Consider the following 20,708-nt stretch of genomic DNA (forward strand, 5'->3'; position numbering starts at 1 on the left):
AAATATTTAAATATGTGACTAGTGGTAAATAATAGGAAATCGCTCTTGTCTTGTTATGAAGTTAGCCCCTTGGAATCTCTCCTTGGGAAAAATAAAATCCTGTTCTGAATATAACAGTATTTGAGTTACTCTATGAACTTGAAATTAACATAAATTGACTTGTCTTTCAAAGTATAATTCATGCTTCACTAAGCCAAATAGATGTTCTGCCAGGTACTTAGACTTTCTTAAATTTCGCTTTATATATAATTAAAAAATCAATTACATACAAAGCCCTCTGCTTTGCAAAGGAATTTCCTTGATTATGAGCCATATCTTATGAGCCATATTTTCAGGGGAGCTTTGTCCACATGTCAGTAATGAGCATTTGCTGGTGCAGTTCTTACTGGTGAGAACGGATGTTGAAGAAAGCAAACACCATATGCCCTTTGTTTCCCGTGCATGTCCCCTTCTGGAGGCCTGGGTGGAGTGCTTCAGCTGTCTCAAATAATCTCCATTTTGCTGTTACTGCAGGCTCTGTGGTTCTCCAATTCTGTTCTCTCTCATGTTAATTATACCTTCTTCCTAATTAGGTGTCTCTTCCTCCTCTTCCTCCTCCTCCTTAGTTATAAAGTTTCCACACTCTCCAGTACCAGAGATTGGATTAATTTTTTAAAATGAGTCGCACTTGATTTGTGTGACAGACGTAAGTGCAGAGAATTAAAAAAAAAGTGTGAGTGTGTAGTGGGAGGGGCAGGCGGGCTGGGTACGGTACAGGATGCTTAGAATAATTCTGCTGCCAAGTGAATCAGAGAGCCTTGTAGTTCTCAGCGAGCACGGAGCTCACAGTTGTCCAGAGTTCAGACCCAGTCATCCCGAAACCGCCATTGCCTTCTCCACAGAATGGAGCCCTCAGCAGCCAAAGCCCCCAGCGCTACAGACTTGGCTGAGATTGTAAGTAGGCCATCCATATGCTTTGATTGTTATGAGCCCTGAATCTTTTGTAGCCTGTTGACTGGCAACCCTGTAGGCTAGGAGAGTGGCTTTGTTGGGGTATTTGTTCCCGACCCAGTCCTTTCTAGGTGGTGAGCCACAATTTTCCACTCTGGCTTGAGCCTCAGTTTTCTTACTTGGAGCGGAAGGGTATTTCTTTCTCCAAGCCCCCTCCTCTGTGACACAAGTGGCTTCTTTCGGCAGAGTCCTGGTTATAGCAGCAACTATAAAGATTTTGAACAGCACTGGCATTTGGTTTGATGGCTCTTTCCTTCTCCTGACTGTTATCAACAGCTGGAAGGGTTTTCTCCAGGGGAAGCTACACACAGCTCCATCCAGCCAACCCCCCTCAGGCATCTGTTTGGGCAATGAAGTGTTTGGATCAGGGGTTTAGAACAAGTAACAGGTGAGGGAGTGCCAGGCCTGGGAGACTCAGCTCCTCACTCAGCTAACTGTGGAGCCTTGGGCCACTTTATTAAAAAAAAAAATATTCTCAAAGTCTTAATTTCCTCATCTGTAAATCAAGGTAATACCACTTTACAGGATTGCTAGATTATTGGAAATCACGAATGTGAAAGCACCTGGGCCTCAGCAGGCCCTCAGTAGATGATGTGTTTTTACCTTCCTTGTGCCATTCTCCTTTCTCATTGGCACATTATATCATAAATGCCACCAGTGTGCTGGGCTCCGGGAAGTGCCACCAACATTGCTGTCCCTGGCTTGTTCCAGTGCAGCCTTTGTGGCTGCCACGTTCTCCTGGTTGATGGCATTAGATCTTGGGGTTCGCCAGTTGGCCTTGCTCAGGTTTACAGCCCCAGATTGACCTTTCAGTCATGGCCAAGTGGCTCCCCAAAGTAAGGAGGTTACCAGGGAAAAGGTGTGCATGGGTCACGCCTATGTCTCACAGATGTGTTTGAGTTCAGGACTATGGAGCCTGGGGGTCCAAGTCAAGAGACTGTGTTGCTGTGATAATTCAGAAGAGCATCTCCAGTCCACCTTTGAGTTCCTGCAAGTTATAAATACCTGTATTCAGCTGGCATGAGGGAGAAGAAAATGAAAGATCAACTTTGATGAAAAGCACTCAGCAGTTCATCTGATTTATGATCTAGAAGTTGTTTAGGGTGCTGCCATGATGACTCCATAGGTTGTTTTCATTAACCTCATCACCAGCCTAGGCAACCCCTGTACACATCAAGCAATTCCCACTGGTCTTTCTACCACGATGTGTGTGTCTGTGTTTGTGTGTGTTTGTTTAGGGGGCTTTCTAGAGTTTGTTTTTGTTCATTAGCTTTACTGTGTGCTATAGGGCCGCTATGAGTTGGAATCAACTCAATGGCAACTGGTTTATATGCTTTATATTTACTAACTTCGAGTTAATTGCTGATAATAGTGTTCCCTTGGCAATCACAAATTTTCTTCTCCCACACCTTTCCACTGATTGAATTCCTCGTTTTCATCTTATATAAAAAAAAACAAACTTATGCTTAGGCTAAAATTGGTTGCCTGTAGGGCAGAAGATTCCTCGATAAAAATATGTATCGGCAAGCTCTAACATAGTGCCACTTTTTTTTAAATGACATTGTGTTTTTGTTGAAGGTTTACATAGCAGTTTAGTTCCCCATTCAACAATTTCCACACGAAGTATTCATTGACATTGGTTACATTCTTTATAATGCATAACCATTCTCATTATTTCTGTTCTGGTTGGTCTGTTTCCATTAATCTGGTTTCCCTGTCCCCTTACCTTTTCATCTTTGTTTTAAAGTAATTGTTGACCGTTTGGTCTCAGAGAGATGATTTTTCAAAGGAGCACGGTACTCAGTGGGTGATAGTCTTTATTTTGTGAGCCAGTCTGTTATTTAGCTAAATGGTGACCTCAGGCTTCTTTCAGTTCGAGGGCTAAAGAGTATCTCAGGGCAGTGGTCTCGGGGAGTCCTCCAGTTTCAACCAGTCCAGTAAGTCTGGATTTTTTAAAGAATTTGTGGTTCTGTTCCACATTTTTCTCCTGTTTTGTGAGGATCCATCTATTGTAGCCCTGATCAGAGCGGTTGGTGGTGGTAGCTGAGCACCATCTAGTTCTTCTGGTACACTTTTTTTTTTTTAAATAGAATTTTTTTCTTTAGAGCGGTTTTAGGGTTACAGAAAAATTGTGCAGAGAGTTCCCATATTTCCTCCACCCCCTGCACACTGTTTCCCCTATTATTAACATCTTCCATTCCTGTGGTGCATTGTAGTGCTACTTATTTATTTTGGAGACATGATATCATCTGAATACTTTGTTTTGTGTGGATGATTTAAGAGTAATTTTTATCTTAACATCAAAATAATGTATCCCAGTGTTGTGCCCTTCGCAGCTCTCCTTGCTCTTCAGTGAAACCCATTTTCTTTCCCGTGGCCGTCTGGATCTTGTATGGTCTGGCTCAGGCCTACCTTTTCAGCCTCGACACAGTCACTCTCCCACTTGGCCACAGCAGCTTCCCCTCTATCCTGGCCTGCATAGAGTCCTTCCCTGCCTCTGGGCCTAGGCCCCTGCAACTCCCTTTGCCAGGAATGCCCTTTCCTTGGCTCTTTGCTTGGCTGGCTCTTTCTCTTCTTTCAAGTGTGAGCTTAAATGTTTTCACCTCTGAGAAGCCACGCTAGGCCATCTAAGGAGACTTCCTCCATCTTAAGTTTCCTCCCCTCCTTCCCGGCACGTCACCCTCTTTCTTACTGAGTACTTACAGCAGCCTGTACACATTGTGTTGCTTCCTCGATTTACTTGGCACTTGCTGTCTTCCCTCCATGTGGGCCGGGCCTGGTCTGTCTTATTCCTGCTATATCCTAGCCCGTAACTCAGCTCCTGACACATACTGGGTGCTCAGTGAATATTTGTTGAATGAATAATTTGGATAATAAATGTAATGAACAACTTTTAAGTAGTTTGGAACATCATTCTGTCCAGGACCACACTCCGCCGTGCCACCTCTCCACATCCGTCACCACTCTGGCACTTTTGGAACACTCCAGACACCAGGGCGTTGTTTCCCGCTCCTGGCAAGCCTGTGTCTGGCATCTGGAGTAACCCTTGAAGTGTTGTAAGCATCGTTTTTGTTCTCAAAATGAAAACCACCTGTCTTCAAAGTGATTTGGTTAGAACAGATGCTTTACTTCTTTACTGAGGGCATCCTCCCCTGTGCCTTTCTCTACCTCCTGCCAAGAATAATGGGAAAACCCTGTTATCTTGGGAAGTGGTTTCCTCTCTGGTCAGAATCCAGAGCTTCATGATTTATCACCAAGCGTGCTGGGGCAATAGCCTTGCACTGCCCTTCTGCTCTCAAGTGTTAGCAGTCTGTTCTTCTGGGGGCTTATGTGATGAGGGCTCAGCCTTGAGACTGCCCCTCTTTGTATATTTTCTTCAAACTTCCTCTGACAGGTATAGGATGGTGTCTTAGTTATCTAGTGCAGCTATAACAGAAATACCACAAGTGGTTGGCTTAAACAAACAAATTTATTTTCTCACAGTTTAGGAGGCTAGAAGTCTGGATTCAGAGGGGAGGTTTTTTCTCTCTGTCAGCTCTGGAGGAAGGTCCTTGTCTCTTTAGCTTCTGCTTCCTGGCTCCTTGGAGATGTCCATGTGTTTTGGCATCTATCTTAACCCCATCTCTCTTCTGCTCTCTTGTTGAATCTCTTTTATATCTCAAAAAGATTGACTCGAGATACACTCTACACTAATGCTTCCACATTAACATAACAAAGAACCCATTCCCAAATGGGATTATAACCGTAGGCATAGAGGTTAGAATTTACAACACATATTTTGGGAGGACACAATTCAATCCATAACATTCCACCCTTTGGCTCCCCCAAATTCATGTCCTTGCCACATGCAGAACACATTCACCCCATCACATCATCCTAAAAGTCTTAAATCAACTCCAAGTTCAGAAATCTCACCTGCTGAATCATCTAAATCAAATGTGGATAAGACTTTCGCATATTCCATCCTGGGGCAAAATTCCTTTTCATCTGTGAACCTGTAAAATCTAGATTACAAGTTATGTGTTTCCAAAGTACAATGGTGGAACAGGTACAAAATAGACGTTTCCATTACAAATGGGAGAAATTGGAGGGAAGGAAGGGATAATGGGCACCAAGGAAGTCCAGAACCCAGCGGAACAATTTATATTAGCTCTCAAGATTTGAAAATAATCCTTTGTTCTCTGAGACCATCTGGGCAACGGCCCTGCCCTCCAGACTCTGGGTGTTGACCATGCACTCTGGCTTCTGGGTAGAGGCCCGTCAGCCCTGGGCTTCAGCTTCATCTTTCAGGCCCTCTGGGATGGCAACTCTGCTCCCTCGACTTAAACCAAAACCAAACCCGCTGCTGTCAAGTCGATTCTGACTCATAGTGACCCTATAGGATGGAGTAGAACTGCCCCATAGAGTTTCCAAGGAGCACCTGGCAGATTCAAACTGCCGACCTTTTGGTTAGCAGCCGTGGCACTTAACCACTACACCACCAGGGTTTCCAAAACCAAACCTGTTGCCATCAATTCCCGCTCACAGCAACCCTATAGGACAGGGTAGAATTACCCCATAGAATTTCCAAGGAGCACCTGATAGATTTGAACTGCTGCCTCTTTGGTTAGCAGCTATAGCTCTTCACCACTATGCCACCAGCGTTTCCCCCTCGACTTTAGGTGGCCCTATTCTCCTAGTCCATCTGAGTGGTGACCCCACCCCCTCAGCCCTGGCAGGTCCCATTCCTCTGCGTCTTTGGCACTGCAGTCCCACCTCCTCAGCTTTGGGTCATGGCCCCATCTCCCTAGCACACCTTAACAGCAACCTTACACTCCAGAACCGAGTTGGCCAAGGTCTGACTCTTTGAAACCTAGGAAGCTGAGGCCCTCCCTTTGAGATCTGCGAGACTGTGGCCCCACCATTTGAAACCCAGAAGACCTGGTTCCCGTGCTCCTTCCAACAGTTTTTCTGATCTCTGAGCTGCTCCAGGGATGGTCCTTTTCTCTTCTTGGAGAACAACAGATAAAACTCCTTTGGCCTGTTTCCTGCCTATAGAGTTTTAAGAGGCAGACAGTGTTCTTTGCTTTCGTTCTTTTCTCTGTCCCCTTCAGTGTAAACTGATGGGTTTTCTGCTGTGACAGATGGCTAGATCCATCAGTCACAGGCTTAATCTCTTCAACAAAAGATTGCATAGCCATGTCCTTGATGAACATTCTAGGACACGTGTCCTTAGTTCGTACAACAGAACCTTCTAGATCTTTAAGTTCTGTTTTCCTTTTGCACAGTTCATTTTTAAGTCCATCTCCTTCCCTTCACGTTTTACTATAAGTGGGAAAAGAAACCACGTGGCCCCTTTTAAGATCTTGCTTAGAAATTTCGTCAGCCAGATATCCAAATTCATCATTACAAGGTCTACCTCCCACCAAACTTTTGAACATAATTCAGACGAGTTCTTTGCCGCTGCATAAAAAGCATCTCCCTCCCTCCATTGTCCAATGATATGTTCATCATTTCCTTTTAAAGCCTCCCCAGAAGCACATTTAACGGCCACATTTCTAGCGACATTCTGTCGCTGACATCGCATGTGTTCTCTTTTAAGACAGAGACTTTCTCTATGGCTCTCCTCACTTCCTTCAGAGCCCCCATCAGAATGGCCTTTTACATCCATAATTCTGCCAACAGTTTTTTCAAGGCTGTCTGGGCTTTTACTATTAGACACCTTCAAACTCTTCCAGCCTCTACCCATTACCCAATTCCCAAACTGTTCCCACACTTAAAGTATCTGTTAGAGCAGCACCCTACTCTTCTGGTACTAAATTCTGTCTTGGTTATCTAGGGCTGCTGTGACAGAAATGCTATAACAGAAATGCCCCAAGTGGATGACTTTAACAAAGAAGTTGATTTTTTTATAGTTTAGGAGACTAGAAGTCCTAATTCAGAGCACCGGTTCCAGAGGAAGGCTTTCTCTCTCTGTCAGTTCTAGAGGAAGGTCCTTGTCTTTTCGGCTTCTGCTTCCTGATTGCTTGGAGATCTCCATGTGTCTTGGCATCTCTTACCCCATCTTTCTTCTGCTCACTTGTTTAATCTCTTTTATATCTTAAAATAGATTGATTCAAGATATACTCTACACTAATGTTCCCTCATTATCCTAAGAAAGACAGCCCATTCCCAAATGGGATTATAACCACAGGCAGAGGTTAGGGTTTGCAGCACATATTTTGGGGGGACACAAGTCAAACCGTAACAGATGGGGATAGTGTCTAAGGAGTGCTCTCTGGTGGACTGTTTGCCTGCTAATTGAGACCTTACACCAGCTCTGGGGTAGATAATATTATCCCCATTTTAGAGATGGAGAAATGGAGGCTCTGAGAGGTTAGGTGACTTGCTCCCAGGCATGTAGGTTGTAACAGGCTAGGATCAGAACCCAGCTCTCTCAGGCTCCTAAATTCATGTATTATTTGTTGGTGTACTCAGTGTTCCTTAGGCTTTTTCTGCCCATGTCCTGCAGTTAAAAAAAAATCTGACAACCCAGCACACACATATGTATATATACACATACAAGTAACTGAAATCAAACTTTCATGAAACAATAGTTGCCTTCATTGCGTGTGATGCGCTCTTATAGTCTCCATCCTATTGAGAAAATGTGGTCAGGTCCTTTGAAATTGATTATGTGGTCCACAAGTTGGTACCAACCCGAAGTTTGAAAACCCCTAGTGTGGGTGATACATAAAATATGCTTGCTTTATGTAGAGGTTTACATAGTGCAACCCAGTAAACCCAGTGCCATCGAGTCAGTTCTGACTCATGGCGACCCTATAGGTCAGAGTAGAACTGCCCCATAGAGTTTCCAAGTGCAAGCTACTTAAAATTTTTTTTTATGGAGTAACGCGCAGATACACATACACCAGTATTTATCACAGCACTATTCACAATAGCTACAACGTGTACACAACCTAAATGTCATTCAACAGATGAATGGATAAACAAAATGTAGTACAATCATACTATGCAATATGACTCAGCCATAAAGAAGAATGAAATCCTGATGCATGCTACAACATGGGTAACCCTTGAAGACATCATGCTGAGTGAAATAAGTCAATCATAAAAGGACAAATATTGTATGAGTCCACTTACATGAAATAATCTTGAATAGGCAAGTGTTATGGATTGAATTGTGTCCCCCCAAAATATGTGTGGCCAATTCTAACCCCTATACCTGTAGTTATAATCCCATTTGGGAATGAGTTTTCTTTGTTATATTGAGGCAGTGTTAGTGTAGGGTGTGTCTTCAGTCAATCTCATAAGATGTAAAAGAGCAGATTGAGGAAGCAAGCACACATGGAGGGAAAGACGCGTGCCACGTGATCACCAAGGGCCTTTCCTCAGGGCGAGTAGACAGAGAAAGTATTCCTCGGGAGCCAGCACCCGGAATTCGGACTTCTAGCCTCCTAAACCGTGAGAAAATAAAATTCTGTTCATTAAAACCATCCACTTGTGGTTTTTCTGTTATAGCAGTCCTAGATAACTAAGACAGCAAGTATATACAGCCTGAAGTTTATTAGTGGTTACCAGGTGTGGACAGGAGGAAGGGGAAACAGGGACTCATTTCGTGGGGGACAGTGGGCTTCTGATAAGGGCAAGGAGAAAATTTGGAAACATAGTGGTGATGATTGCACAACATGATGAACTTAATGTCACTAAATTGTACATACAGAGAATTTGAAATGGCAAATGTTTTGTCACATATATATCTACCACAAAAAAAGCTGCTGCTTCAAAAAAATTTTTTTTTTTTAACGGCAGTATAACATATGGATGTAATATGCACCTAAGAGTACAGCTTGTTGAATTTTTACAAACTGAACACATCCCTGTAACCAGCACCAGCTGAAAGCACAGGTCGTTTAATTTCAGCTTCTTTTCATCAAGGCAAAGGACTAGAGTACAACAGAAACTGCCGTTTGCTCACTTGTTCTGAATCGTGCACATGCAGCTTACTTGGTAGACATTCTCTTTTAGTGGGCCATGTTTTGTGTTTCCCCTGAGGGTGCCTGACTAGTGCTTTAGACCTAACGGCCGAGGAAGGAGTGAAGTGAGGTGTCCGTAACGTCCTGAAGAAATTGGCCCAAAAGGAGGGCTGAGTGAGGCAGTGCCTGGTAAAATATGAACCTGGAGGGGAAGGGAAGGGCGAGGCCCCACAGCTGAGGATGGAAATGTTTGAATATGAGAATTGTTGGCGATAATAATGGAGACCATTTTCCTGCAATGGGGGAAGGAAAGAGGGAGGGAGGAGAACTTGTGATTAAGGAGTCCCAAGCCCTTCAAGGTTAATAAACTTTTGTGTGAAATAAGGACCACCTTCCTCTCATAGTGAGTATTGACTTTTAGAGAAAATGGTCTCAGCAAACTAAATTAAACTGCATATTTCTTGGCAAAAGATAGAGATGAACCTCAAAAAAAAAAAAAAGCAAGCTTGAGTAACATTCATAATGTGTGTGTTCTGTATGACTGTCTTGGTAGACAAACCGTAATTGGTTGTAATGGGATGTGCATAGAAATTGAACTATGCTTTTAAATATTAAGTGCTAAATTAATTAAGTTTTATTAATTAATGCCCTTTGTGGGACTCATTTTTTTTTTTTTGTGTGGGACTCATTTTTAGCTAACTTTTTAGTCAAAGTGAAAGAGCTTTCCTGAATCAGGGACTTGGGGTAATAATAAATCCTTTTGTCTCTGTTGATTAGATAAGCCCTTATTCATTGTTCATTTTTGTGAAGGAGACTTTTAACTGCTAGACATTTGGTATGTATTTCCTGGGCGTTCTTGACCTATACTGTTGACTTGTGGGTTTGTGCTTAATTCTGCCTGTGTCGTGACTGTGTGTGTGTGTAAGAAAAGTCTTGGGAATTTAACACGCACTGTGGAACAAGAGGAGGAACTCTGGTGCGGCTAGGGAGGGGGTGTATCTGACTGACTGTTGGTTGCTTCCTCGGCACTCAGCATCGTGGGCACCAAGGACTTGCTGAGTGAATGGAAGAATGAAGAGAAAAAAAAACTAGCTAGCATTTAATGAGTATGTATTGCATGCTTTGCCTCTTGTATCTGACTTAGTCGTCACAGCGGACTGTGAGGTGGGTATCGTTTTTATCCTTATCTTTAGAGTGACTTTATGTCCCTGCTTGCCTGGGGACAGGTTGATTTATGCCTGTTATCCTAGCATTAACTTTGATAGCACCCCTGTCACTCTCAAATGTCCTGGTCCGGAAGCTAAATTATTTCATTCTCAAATGTTCTGGTTTGGATAGAAAGATGTGGAAACTGAGGCACAGAGAAGCTACATCACTTTCCACGGTCACCCAAATAGTACGAGGTAGAGTTGAGATTCTTTCCTGGGAGTCTGATTGCAGACTTTGTAACTTAACCACAAAGTTGTGCTGTTGCACAACTTAGACCAAGGAATATGTAATATAAAATGGCATTCTTGTTCAGTTCATATAAGTGAGACCATGTAGTATTTGTCCTTTTGTGATTGACTTATTTCACTCAGCATAATGTCTTCGAGGTTCATCCATATTGTAGCATGTATCAGGACTTCACTTTTCTTTAAAGTCATGTAGTATTCTATTGTATGTACGTACCACATTTTGTTTATCCCCTCATCTGTTGATGGACACTTGGGTTATTTCCACATTTTGCTATGTTATTTCCACATTTTGCTATTGGGAATAGCAATGAACATCAATGTACCTATGTTGTATGTGTCACTACTTTTAGGTCCCTAGGGTATATACCTAGGAGTGGAATTGCTGGGTCATATGGTAGTTCTAGTTCTAATTTTTTGAGGAATCGCCATACTGTTTTCCACAATGGTTGTACCATTTTACGTTCTCACCAGGAGTGGATAAGGGTTTCAGTCTCCCTACATCTTCACCAACATTTGTTATTTTCTTTTTTTTTTTATCATTGCCATTCTAGTAGGTGTGAGGTGATATCTCATTGTAGCTTTGATTTGCATCTCCTACATCTAAAAAAAAAAATTTTTTTTTTTTTTTTTACATCTAATGGATGGTGCCTGGCTACCATTATTGAATGTTTTGATCAAGGACCCAATACATGGATCCTGATCAAAAGGAGGAAAAATGTGGAACAGAACTTGAAATTCTTCTGGAAACCAGACTTAACTGGATCCATTGAGCCTGGGGGATCCCCTGAATATATTGCCCGGAAATAATCTTTAAACCTTGAAATGAAACTAGTGTCATCTTTGAACTAAACAACAATTTAGCTCAACTAATAAAGAATGTTTGCCTTGAATACCATGCTCATTTAAAGAATTATCTATATGAGACCGAATTGACAATAGTAACTCTAACACAAAGATAAGGACTTTAAGGGGCAGAGAGCCTGAATTAATGGTGGTAAAACAGTATGGGTAGAGACAGTGAGAATGATGACACAATGTGAAGTGTGTAACCATTGTCATTGAACTGTGGATGTCGAAATTGTTGAATGGGTATATGTTTTGTTGTGTATATTTTCACCAAGAAAATGCACTCTTTATGTTTTTTAATCTGAGTATTTACTAAAAGAAATACTGCCGAGTTGCAATCTAAAGTGGGTAACATGTGACTCAGGACAGAGGAGTGTGCTAGGCGGAGACCTGGTGGAATTCTAAATGGATTTTCATCTGTACACATTAACAGCTTGTATCCTAGAGCGACAATACCATTCACTTGTGCATGGTGCTTCCTAGTCCATAAAACCCTTCTCCTGTATTACTGTGTTTAAGCTTCATGTATCCCTGTGAGGTGGGTGGTGGGGTCCTCATTTTATGGAGGAGGATAGGAGATTAGCAGGATGATGTGACCACCTGCCTGAGGTTTTACAGCAGTTCCAGGATTCCCCTCAGATAGACTGTCCCCATTGTCAGTGCATTTTCCATGATGGCAGAGGTGACTCGCAGCCAGACTTTGTTATATTGCAGAGTAGCCACTATACAGTTTGAGGGTACTCTTTATGGAGAATTAGGGAGTTACCTGAAGACTCTCCTTAGCCTAACTCAGGGTGTTCCAACCTTGGCACTGTTGACACTTTGGGCCAGGTAAGTCTGTTGGGAGGGGCTGTCCTGTGCATTGTAGGATGTCCAGTAGCATTCCTGGCCTAGACCAATTAGATATGGGTAACTCCCTGCCCCAAGTAGTGACAATGAAAAATATCTCCAGACATTGCCAAATGTCCCCTAGGAGGCATGATTGCCCCTGGTTAAGAACCATGGCCTAACATGAAAAAAAGCAACCTTGAAAATGTTAGACCTGTCATCTTCCCCTCTCCCTAGCTTCTAAAGCGTCAGAAAAATCATTAAAAGACCAACAAAGAGGAGGAAAAGAGAGAACAAGCAGTACATTTCATGTTTAATGCTCTTCTGTAAAAGAGCGTTGAATCTGCCAAGAAGGGATAACATAGTCAGCTTTTTTTTTAAGTTAAAATTTATGCAATTAAAAATGTGTTTATAGAAAAGTTTAGAATATACAGATCAGCCAGAATGTATGCATACAAAATCCTCTGTAGTCCTACTACCCAGAGATAACCATGGTTCATGTTTTGCTTTTTCCAACAGGCATGTGTGTGTAAAATTTCCAAATAAAGTCATGCCACAAATACTGTTATTATCAGCCTTTTAGCTTAAATGTGCCACACATACCTTTCCATGTTTATGATATAGAGCTACAACATTTTAATGACTTCGTAAGTATTTCATTGTATGGCTATACTATAATTTATTCAGTCAGTCTCCTGTTGTGAACATTTGGCTTGTTTCTAGTTTTGTTTTTGCTTTTACATGTAAAACTATGATGCGTATCCTCGTGTGTTGTGTGTATTTAAGCCCTTCACAGCTTTTTTTTCCTTCTAGAAATTATAGCCATGTAATTTTTAGCATCCGTTGAACAAGACCTCTAATTCGTTATGTTCTGGATTATATTTTGATTGTACATACTTTGCTCCTTAGAATTATAGAAAACACATTGATAAAAATTTGATTGTGTCCCGGGCTTCTAGAATAGTGTGGAAAGTTCTTTGGTTTTCTGATTAAATGAGGAGTAATAAGAAACCACTTAGATTTCATCCCTTGTGCGTGAAGACCGCTCTTAACTGTATGGGGCTGGTTGCTGGGTAGGAATTATATAGCAAGATGTAGACCATTGGGTCTTCCTTAAGATTCTATGCACTGCTGAGAGAAATTTAGGGCTCTATTCTCATGAATTCTCATTGTACATGGGTTTTTTTTACACATTTAAAAAAATACATACTCATGTTAAAAAATTCAAATGGTACATCCCGAAGCCAGCTCTTCAGACTTATTAGACTGGACTATAAGACATAAAATGATACTTGTGAAGGGTGTGCTTCTTAGCTCGAGCAGGTACATGAGACTAAATGGGCAGCTCCTGACCGGAGGCAAGATGAGAAGGCAGAAGGGGACAGGAGCTGGTTGAATGGTCATGGGAAATATGGAGTGAAAAAAAAAATTCAAATGGTACAGAAGTTAAGTAAAGCTCTCTATTCCATCTGTCTTATTTTTTACATTATCTGGAAATTTTCTATGTATATATATGCATTAAAATATTAAAAAAAAAAATAAAAACCCACCAACTGGACAGTGATATGCATCGTATGATCCAATTGGATTTTTTCACTTAATGTATCTTTCTATGTCAGCACCTTTTTCTTTTTCATTGGTGTCCTAGCGGGGTTGTTTCACGATTTTACTTTTAGTGGAGCAAATCACCCGATATTCGCGTACTTATGTGAGTAATGTCTGTAGGATATATACTTAGCAGTGAAGTTGTTGGGTTAAGAGTATGTATCATTGCAATTTTGATAGATATTGCCAAATTGCTCTCCCCCCAAACTGTATGCAACTTGACTTTTTTCAATCAGGCATTTTTTTTTCTTTCTGGCGTAAAGTATCGATTAATAAACTGGGAACACAAAAGGTTGAGCCATATCTATGGGAAGGGTCATAATTTGTTAGGATGAAACCATGGTCTCCTTAGTGACCATTGTGGAGATTTGTTTTTGGCCTTGGGTGTCCGCAGAGAGAAGGTATAGCTACTGGTTTTCTCTTGGGGTTGGCTTGAAACTGGCCTTAACTTTCTTCAATCATCCAGTACAAAGGACATATGTAAAGTTAGGAGAGGATACTGAGGTAGATAGGGAACTTTCCGGTAACTGATGTCGTGTCTCAATTAAAATTGAGGTAGTTAGAAATGGATCTTTATTACTTAAAGAGGCAATATTTATTTCTCATTCGGTCTCTGAAATCAAAGAGTGTGTCATTGGCATTTGATACAATATACCAGCTATAGCATGTTAATGTAATAATAAATGTAAATGTAACATAGTATAATCATTCTTTTCCCTTCTTATCTCTTCCATGAAGTCTTTTCTGATTTCTCCATTTCCTTCCTTTCCCTATCCCACAATAATATTTTTCTGTACTGTTCTTTTTGTTGTTGTTAATTATGGTTGGTACTACATTTTGGGTCCTTTATGTTTTATTAGCTTATTTTTTATAAGATCTGTCTACCTAATTAAATTTTAGCCAACATTTGGTTTCCTAGTCCTCATCATCCTAGCTTAGTTTTTGGCAAGTAAGTATTTTGATGGGTTGAACACTCTAGAATTCTCCTTATTTTATGCGGTCCCTGTGGTTGGTAAAGGGATCCACCCTTGCACCTCCCCCATGTTGGCCCCAGAAGGGTGCTCATTAAGGTTGCTCACTCACCACTCCTCAGAGCCTTGCTCCCTGCCCAGAGGAGGCACAATAAGGTGCCATTGTTCAGTGATCAGGTATTTGAAGCAGCAGAGGATGGCAGACATTTGAAGATGGTTCCATGGACCCCAGCAGGGACAGCAGCTGCCACAGCCCCCAGATAGCAGTGTAAAGGGCCTGTGTTTTCTGAGAAGAGAGGGAGGTCAGGGGCTTTCTGGTAGGCACTGCAGATGTTTGCTGCACTCTTTGCCAGGAGTTTTTGAGTCAGCCTGGGGTGAGCCACCCAGAGATTGAGATACAGAGAGAAAAAGAGGTCTCAGAAAACCTCTCCCCTGTCAGTGAGCCCGAAACTGGGCCAACTCTTGAAGCATCCCCTTTTCCAGTGCTCTAGCTAGTGCTAGGTGGTGGCCCTGGAACCTCAGGCTTGGGCTTGCTGACCTGGAAGAGAAAGCTGGAATCTGTTTGGGTTTGTTCTCAGGCTGGGCTCCTTGTAGAGGATGGAGTGGCCCTTCTCTCCCTTCTTCCAGCCCTCCCAGGGTTTACACCCAGGGTCCTGCTGACACTGACTCTCCTGGTACTTCCTGGCAGGTGGCTTAGAACCTCAAGAGAGTCTGAAAGAAGAAACAAACCAAAGGGCTTTTATTTATTCATTTTTCTTATTGTTCAAGTGGTGTGTTTTCTTTTATAGCAAATGAAGAGGGCTCTTAGAGGCAGGCAATGTGGTTGAAGGAAAAATGGCCTTTGGAGCCAAATGGCTCTGGGGCAGGATGGGGGCTCTGTGCCGTTTTCCTTCAGGGACCTAAGCAAGTCAGTGCCTCTGATTTTACTTCCCTCATCCCTAAAGAGAAGACCCGCAGCACCTACATTTCTGAGTTGATGTGAGGAGTAGAACTAATGCCTAGCTTATAGTAGGTACTCACAAGTGGTGAGGTCATGGTTCATGTTATTATTTAATAGCATGATAATAGTCACTACTCCTTCCCCCCACCCAGGTTTTCTGGCCCCAGCCTGGTTTAAGTTTTTTTAAATTTTAAGTCCTTTTCAAACCAGTTGCAAAGAACTTCCAGGATGAGAGGAGGAAGGTACTTCATGGATTTAGCAAGCAATGAAGTATTTTCTTCTGAGTAGCCCTTCTCATCCTTTTGATCTGTTAACATACTGGGGTTTTAGGTGAAATTTGATTTAGGACAAGGCTTCTTCTGCTAAAAGTGGTTGAAAGCAACTTTTGGTGTGTTGTGAATACTTACCTTCTCTAGTAGCAATGATGTGGGAACCTGACTTGCCATCCATTGCACCTCTGCCTGCTGCTGGCTGTCCCTGGGAGAAATCCCTCCTGCCTGGGCTGCCTCGCCCTTGGCCCTCTGTGGGGCTGCTTCCGTTTCTTCATGCAGGCTTCAGCTCAAAAGTCACCTCTGAAATGAGGCCTTCTCTGCCCCCCCATGTACTGTTGCCCCGCTCAATATAAACAGGCCGAATGAATGAAGTAGATAGATTGCAGAGTAAAATTAAAATGTGGATTGAGAATTACGCTGAGAGTAATTTACCTTTAAATGCATGAGAGCGCCTCTCTACCCCACGTGAAGGTTACTTGTAATTCTCTCATTTATGTTGGCTGTGTTGTTACTACAGATGCTATTTAAATATCATTTTGTGCCTGTGACTTGAGATGTCAGGCACCTTCTGAATGTCATGATGTTTCCTGTTCTGTGTGCAGAGCATGCCAAGAGGACTCAATTTGTTGGATTTGGGTTTTCTTTTAACTGCAATGAATCACAATTTGATTATGATTTTATAATAATTCACAGGGTAGAACTGACTAGAATCCTTCTCTGAAGGACATCTCAGGTATAGAAAACCTGTGAGTCATGAGTAAGGGAAGCATTTACTAAAGCCAGTTAATCAGTCAGTGTTTACTGAGCATATTCTACCTGGCTAAAACTGCTAGAGGAAAAGGGCACTCATTGTGGAGCGGAATAGTCAAGAAGGGTTTTGTGGAGTTTAGCTTAGCGTGGGCTGAGCCTCAAAGGATTAGAGAGAGATCTAGGAAGAGGAGGGAAAATACTGATCAAAATATTATTAACATACTACTGTTAAGATGGTGTTCCTGGGTAATGCTGATAACCAAAAGGTTGGAGATTTGAGTCCACCCAGAGGCCCCTTGAAGAAAGGTCCGGCGATCTACTTGTGAAAAATCTGCCATTGAAAACCCTATGGCTCACAGTTCTACGCCAACACACATGGGGTTGCCACGAGTCAGAGTTGACTTTATGGCAACTGGTATTGTTAAGCTATGTAATAGTTCCAGTACATATTGAACTATATTGTTTTAATAACATTAATTTTGTTCCCAAGATAGGTATGATATGGTTTATAACAGCACCATATTGGAAACAACCCAAATGTCCATCAACGTGGGATAAATAGATGATAATCCATCCATGCAGTGGAATGCTCTACAGCCAGAAAAAAAGAACGAGAATGCTTTTTACTGATACGGAAAGACCTCCCAAATACATTGTTAGGTTTAAAAAAAAAAAGCAAGAAGCAGGACAGTGTAAACGATATGCTGATTTATGATATTTGCTTGAAGCAACTGGATGATGACCAAGAAATTTGTAACCTGGGTGTGGTAGTGGCAAATTACCGGGGAGCAGTAAACTGTGTGGATTGGAGCTAGATGCTTCAGTGTGTACCTTTTATATTTATATATTTTTAGAGATTTGAATGGTGTAAATTTATGCTATTCAAAAAATTAAAAAGAGATAGGCATGATGGCAGTATTTGGTCCCACTGTCGCTACCCTTAACTTGATTTGAGTGCCTGAGATGCTTTGCCTTGCTGGGCAAAGCATGATGAATGAAGATAACCAGCTGCACATAGATACTAAGGGAAAGCTCTTTTGCATTTGCCCAGGGAATGAAATTCCTTGACCAGATTTTCACTTTTACTGGTTGTTACTAGAAGTGTTTCAAACACACTAAAATAGAGGGACTAGTATAATGAACCCCCTTGTCCCCATCACCCAGCTTCAGCAGTTATTAACTGCTGGCCAATCTGGTTTCACTGGTTCTCCCTCCTCCTTATTCTCCCCCTCCACCCCCGACCTTTGCATTCTTTTGAAGTCAATGCCCTTCTTGAGTGTACTATTTAGAGTTATTACCCTGGCCTCCTGAGTCTCACCATGGCCCCAGAAGTGCAGAGCAAATCGGATGAGGTGGAAAAAGCTTTCTTTGACCGAATTTGGCTCATCTTGTTAAGCTCATTTGACTTTACTTTGTGCCCCCTCCTAGAATATAGGGTTTTTATAGCTTGATTCAATGCATAATAATTTCATATCATAGCACATCAGAACATACCAGCACACCATGATCTTCCAGTTCAAAGAGCACCTCTGAGCAGTTTGAGAATTTTTATGCCCGATACATTGTTTGACTTGTAAAGAACAGCAGACTTTCCTCTCAGCTCCTGTGACCCAGGACACCCATTTCTCTGAACACTTTTATATTGAATTTCGTCTCTCACTAGATGAGATTATGAATTTGGAGAGACTGAGGTGGGGAGGTGGGCGGTATATCTTCCTTTGCCCAATACCTGGCACTGTGCTTGGTGCTGGGTGGACACTCAGTAAATATTTGTTGCAGAATGAACTTTACCTTGGGTAAGACACATAACCTGATCGATGTAATTAAGGAGTAGAACGAGATTAATTCTAAGGCTCCCTTTGGTTCTTACATTATTTGCATCCATTAGTAAATCCGATGATGAAAAATTCACTGTCTGGAAGACTGGAGAGTGGAGGGGGGGAGTGGAGGAGAGATATTTTTGGATAGGCATATTTTTCTGTACCCCTCAAATTATACCACAGAGGTGGGCATCTCCAAATAAAGCCATCTGAAACCAGTTGCAATCGAGTCGATTCCGACTCATAGCGACCCTATAGGACAGAGTAGAACTGCCCCGTAAGGCTTCCAAGGAGCAGCTAGCTGGTGGATTCAAACTGCCGACCTTTTGGTTGGCAGTCAAGCTCTTACCCATTGCGCCACCAGGGTTCTAAAACCATCCCAGGATATAATATTTCTTAAAATAACATTTTGGATTTGGAACTTCCTCTTTGTATGGTGGTAATAGTCTTTGAGTAACAAAACAGCACCAGCTAAAATTTTAAGTTTACCTTAGTTGTATACCACATTTCCTAGATATACATGGGTAGATGCATCTTCTTGCCTTCGTCATCTTTACAGATAATCTCATAGGAGGTCTTAGTGGTAATCCTACTATGAAAAGAAGTCAAGGCCATAAGCAACTGAGGAAAATGAAGATTCTGGAATTAGAGATAAAGAAAGTATGGAGGGAGATGTGATCTGGGCATTGAATCTTTTTGATTTTCTGAACTTTGTGCTAGTTTGTGCATTTTCATTTTAAGCCTGGCTTCCAAAAGTCTCTTGTTAGCAACCAGATGGTTGACAAATAACTGATATGGGTTCATTTTAGGCCCATTTGGGGAACATAGCGGCCTGGATTTTCCGGTAGAAGGATTTAGTAATTCCACTACTCTTTGAATGCCAACAATGTTTTCTTGGAAATTGAGTTCTCTAACATCTTGGAAGTAACCCCTGGAAAATGGGAACAAATTAATTGATTGCATGATGTCCTTGAAGCAGAAAGTTAAGGATATGGATGCAGTTTATTTCCGCTACAAATATCAAGCCTTAGGAGTGGTTAAATTTGTAAAGTCAGATGAGAACTTTCTTTTTTAGTATTTTGAATTTTTTTTCATTTGTGTGCCAAGAGCCAAGTTAATGAATATGAGTAGACATTTCAAATACACTGATTTGATGTTATTCCCCCATTTTCACAGAGTTGTTCAAAACTGTAGGGTCTGCTATTCTGCAGCCTTACTAAATTCTTTTCACAGGAGAAAAAATAAAAGGCAGGGGTTTGCAGTGAGCAAAAGGGTCGTGAATTTCCTCAGGGATCATAATGACTTAATGGTCTGGTTTTTAACTGGAGAACCGCATTAGTGATTGTGGGAGGGTGCTAGTAATCAGCATATTGTATTAAACAGGGAGTCAAGACCTGTCTGAAAGAGCCTCATATAGTCATGCAAGGTTCCCTTGACACTGTGACCCATCAGAGTGGTAACAAGGTAAGCAAAGAGCAGCTGCAGTGAGGAGAAGCATTCTTTCAAATGCCCTTTTAATTAGTTGATATCCCTTAGAATGTCACTAGGTGTTTCCAGAAGGATCCTGTCTAGAAAAACATGACATGAACTTCATGTTCGTGTGTTTGTATAGATGTGTATGTGTGTTATGTATATGTGTATGTGCACGTGTAAAAGGCCTTCCTTTCCCCTTCCCCATTCCCCCATCAAGGCTGGCTGGTCTCCGGCTGGCTTGCGCTGGTGACTGGGGTCTTGAGCGAAGCTTGCAGGCAGGGCTCCAAGCGTAACCAGCCCTGGATGCCCCACTGGTGGGTGAATTTGTTCCTAGGGCTGCCGCAAAAAATCACCGCAAACTAGGTAAGTTGAAATGACAGCAACTTACTCTTTCACAGCTCTGGAGGCTGGAGGTCTGAAATGAAGGGGTCAGCAGGGCCACTCTCCCTCTGGAGTTTCTAGGAAGGAGCCCTTTGCCTCTTACAGCTTCTGGTGGCTGTTGGCATTCCTTGACTTCCTTGGCTTGTGGCTGCTTAACTCCACTCTCTGCCTCAGTCTTCTCCTTGCTTCTCCTGTGTCTGTTTTCTCTTATAACAACCTTTGTCACTGAATTCAGAGCCCACCTGGATAATCCAGGATGGTCTTTTTATCTCATGATCCTTAAGTTAGTTACATCTGCAAAGACCCTTTCTCCAGATAAGCTCATGTTCACAGGTTCTGGGAATGAGGTCGCTGAAGTATCTTTTGGGGGCCACCATTGAACCCACTACAGTGGAAGTGCCAGGCCTGGGTGAGGCTGCA

The 20,708-nt window shown here is 42.1% G+C and overlaps 1 protein-coding gene across 5 annotated transcripts in view; it reads left to right on the forward strand.

Annotated features, from left to right (window-relative positions):
* Nucleotides 1-20,708, forward strand: part of SH3KBP1 (SH3 domain containing kinase binding protein 1) — a 382,888-nt gene that overhangs the window by 102,442 nt on the left and 259,738 nt on the right. Inside the window, exon 1 of one of the 5 annotated variants that reach the window (XM_049872881.1) lies at nucleotides 714-933. The exons of the other annotated variants lie outside the window; for them this stretch is intronic. Within the exon in view, the coding sequence (XP_049728838.1) occupies nucleotides 883-933 (51 nt within the window). The 5' untranslated portion in view covers nucleotides 714-882. Of the gene's footprint in view, nucleotides 1-713; nucleotides 934-20,708 lie in introns of those variants that run through there. 5 annotated transcript variants of the gene reach the window in all.

This window comes from Elephas maximus, chromosome X (assembly GCF_024166365.1).
Source record: "Elephas maximus indicus isolate mEleMax1 chromosome X, mEleMax1 primary haplotype, whole genome shotgun sequence".
NCBI lineage: Eukaryota > Metazoa > Chordata > Mammalia > Proboscidea > Elephantidae > Elephas > Elephas maximus.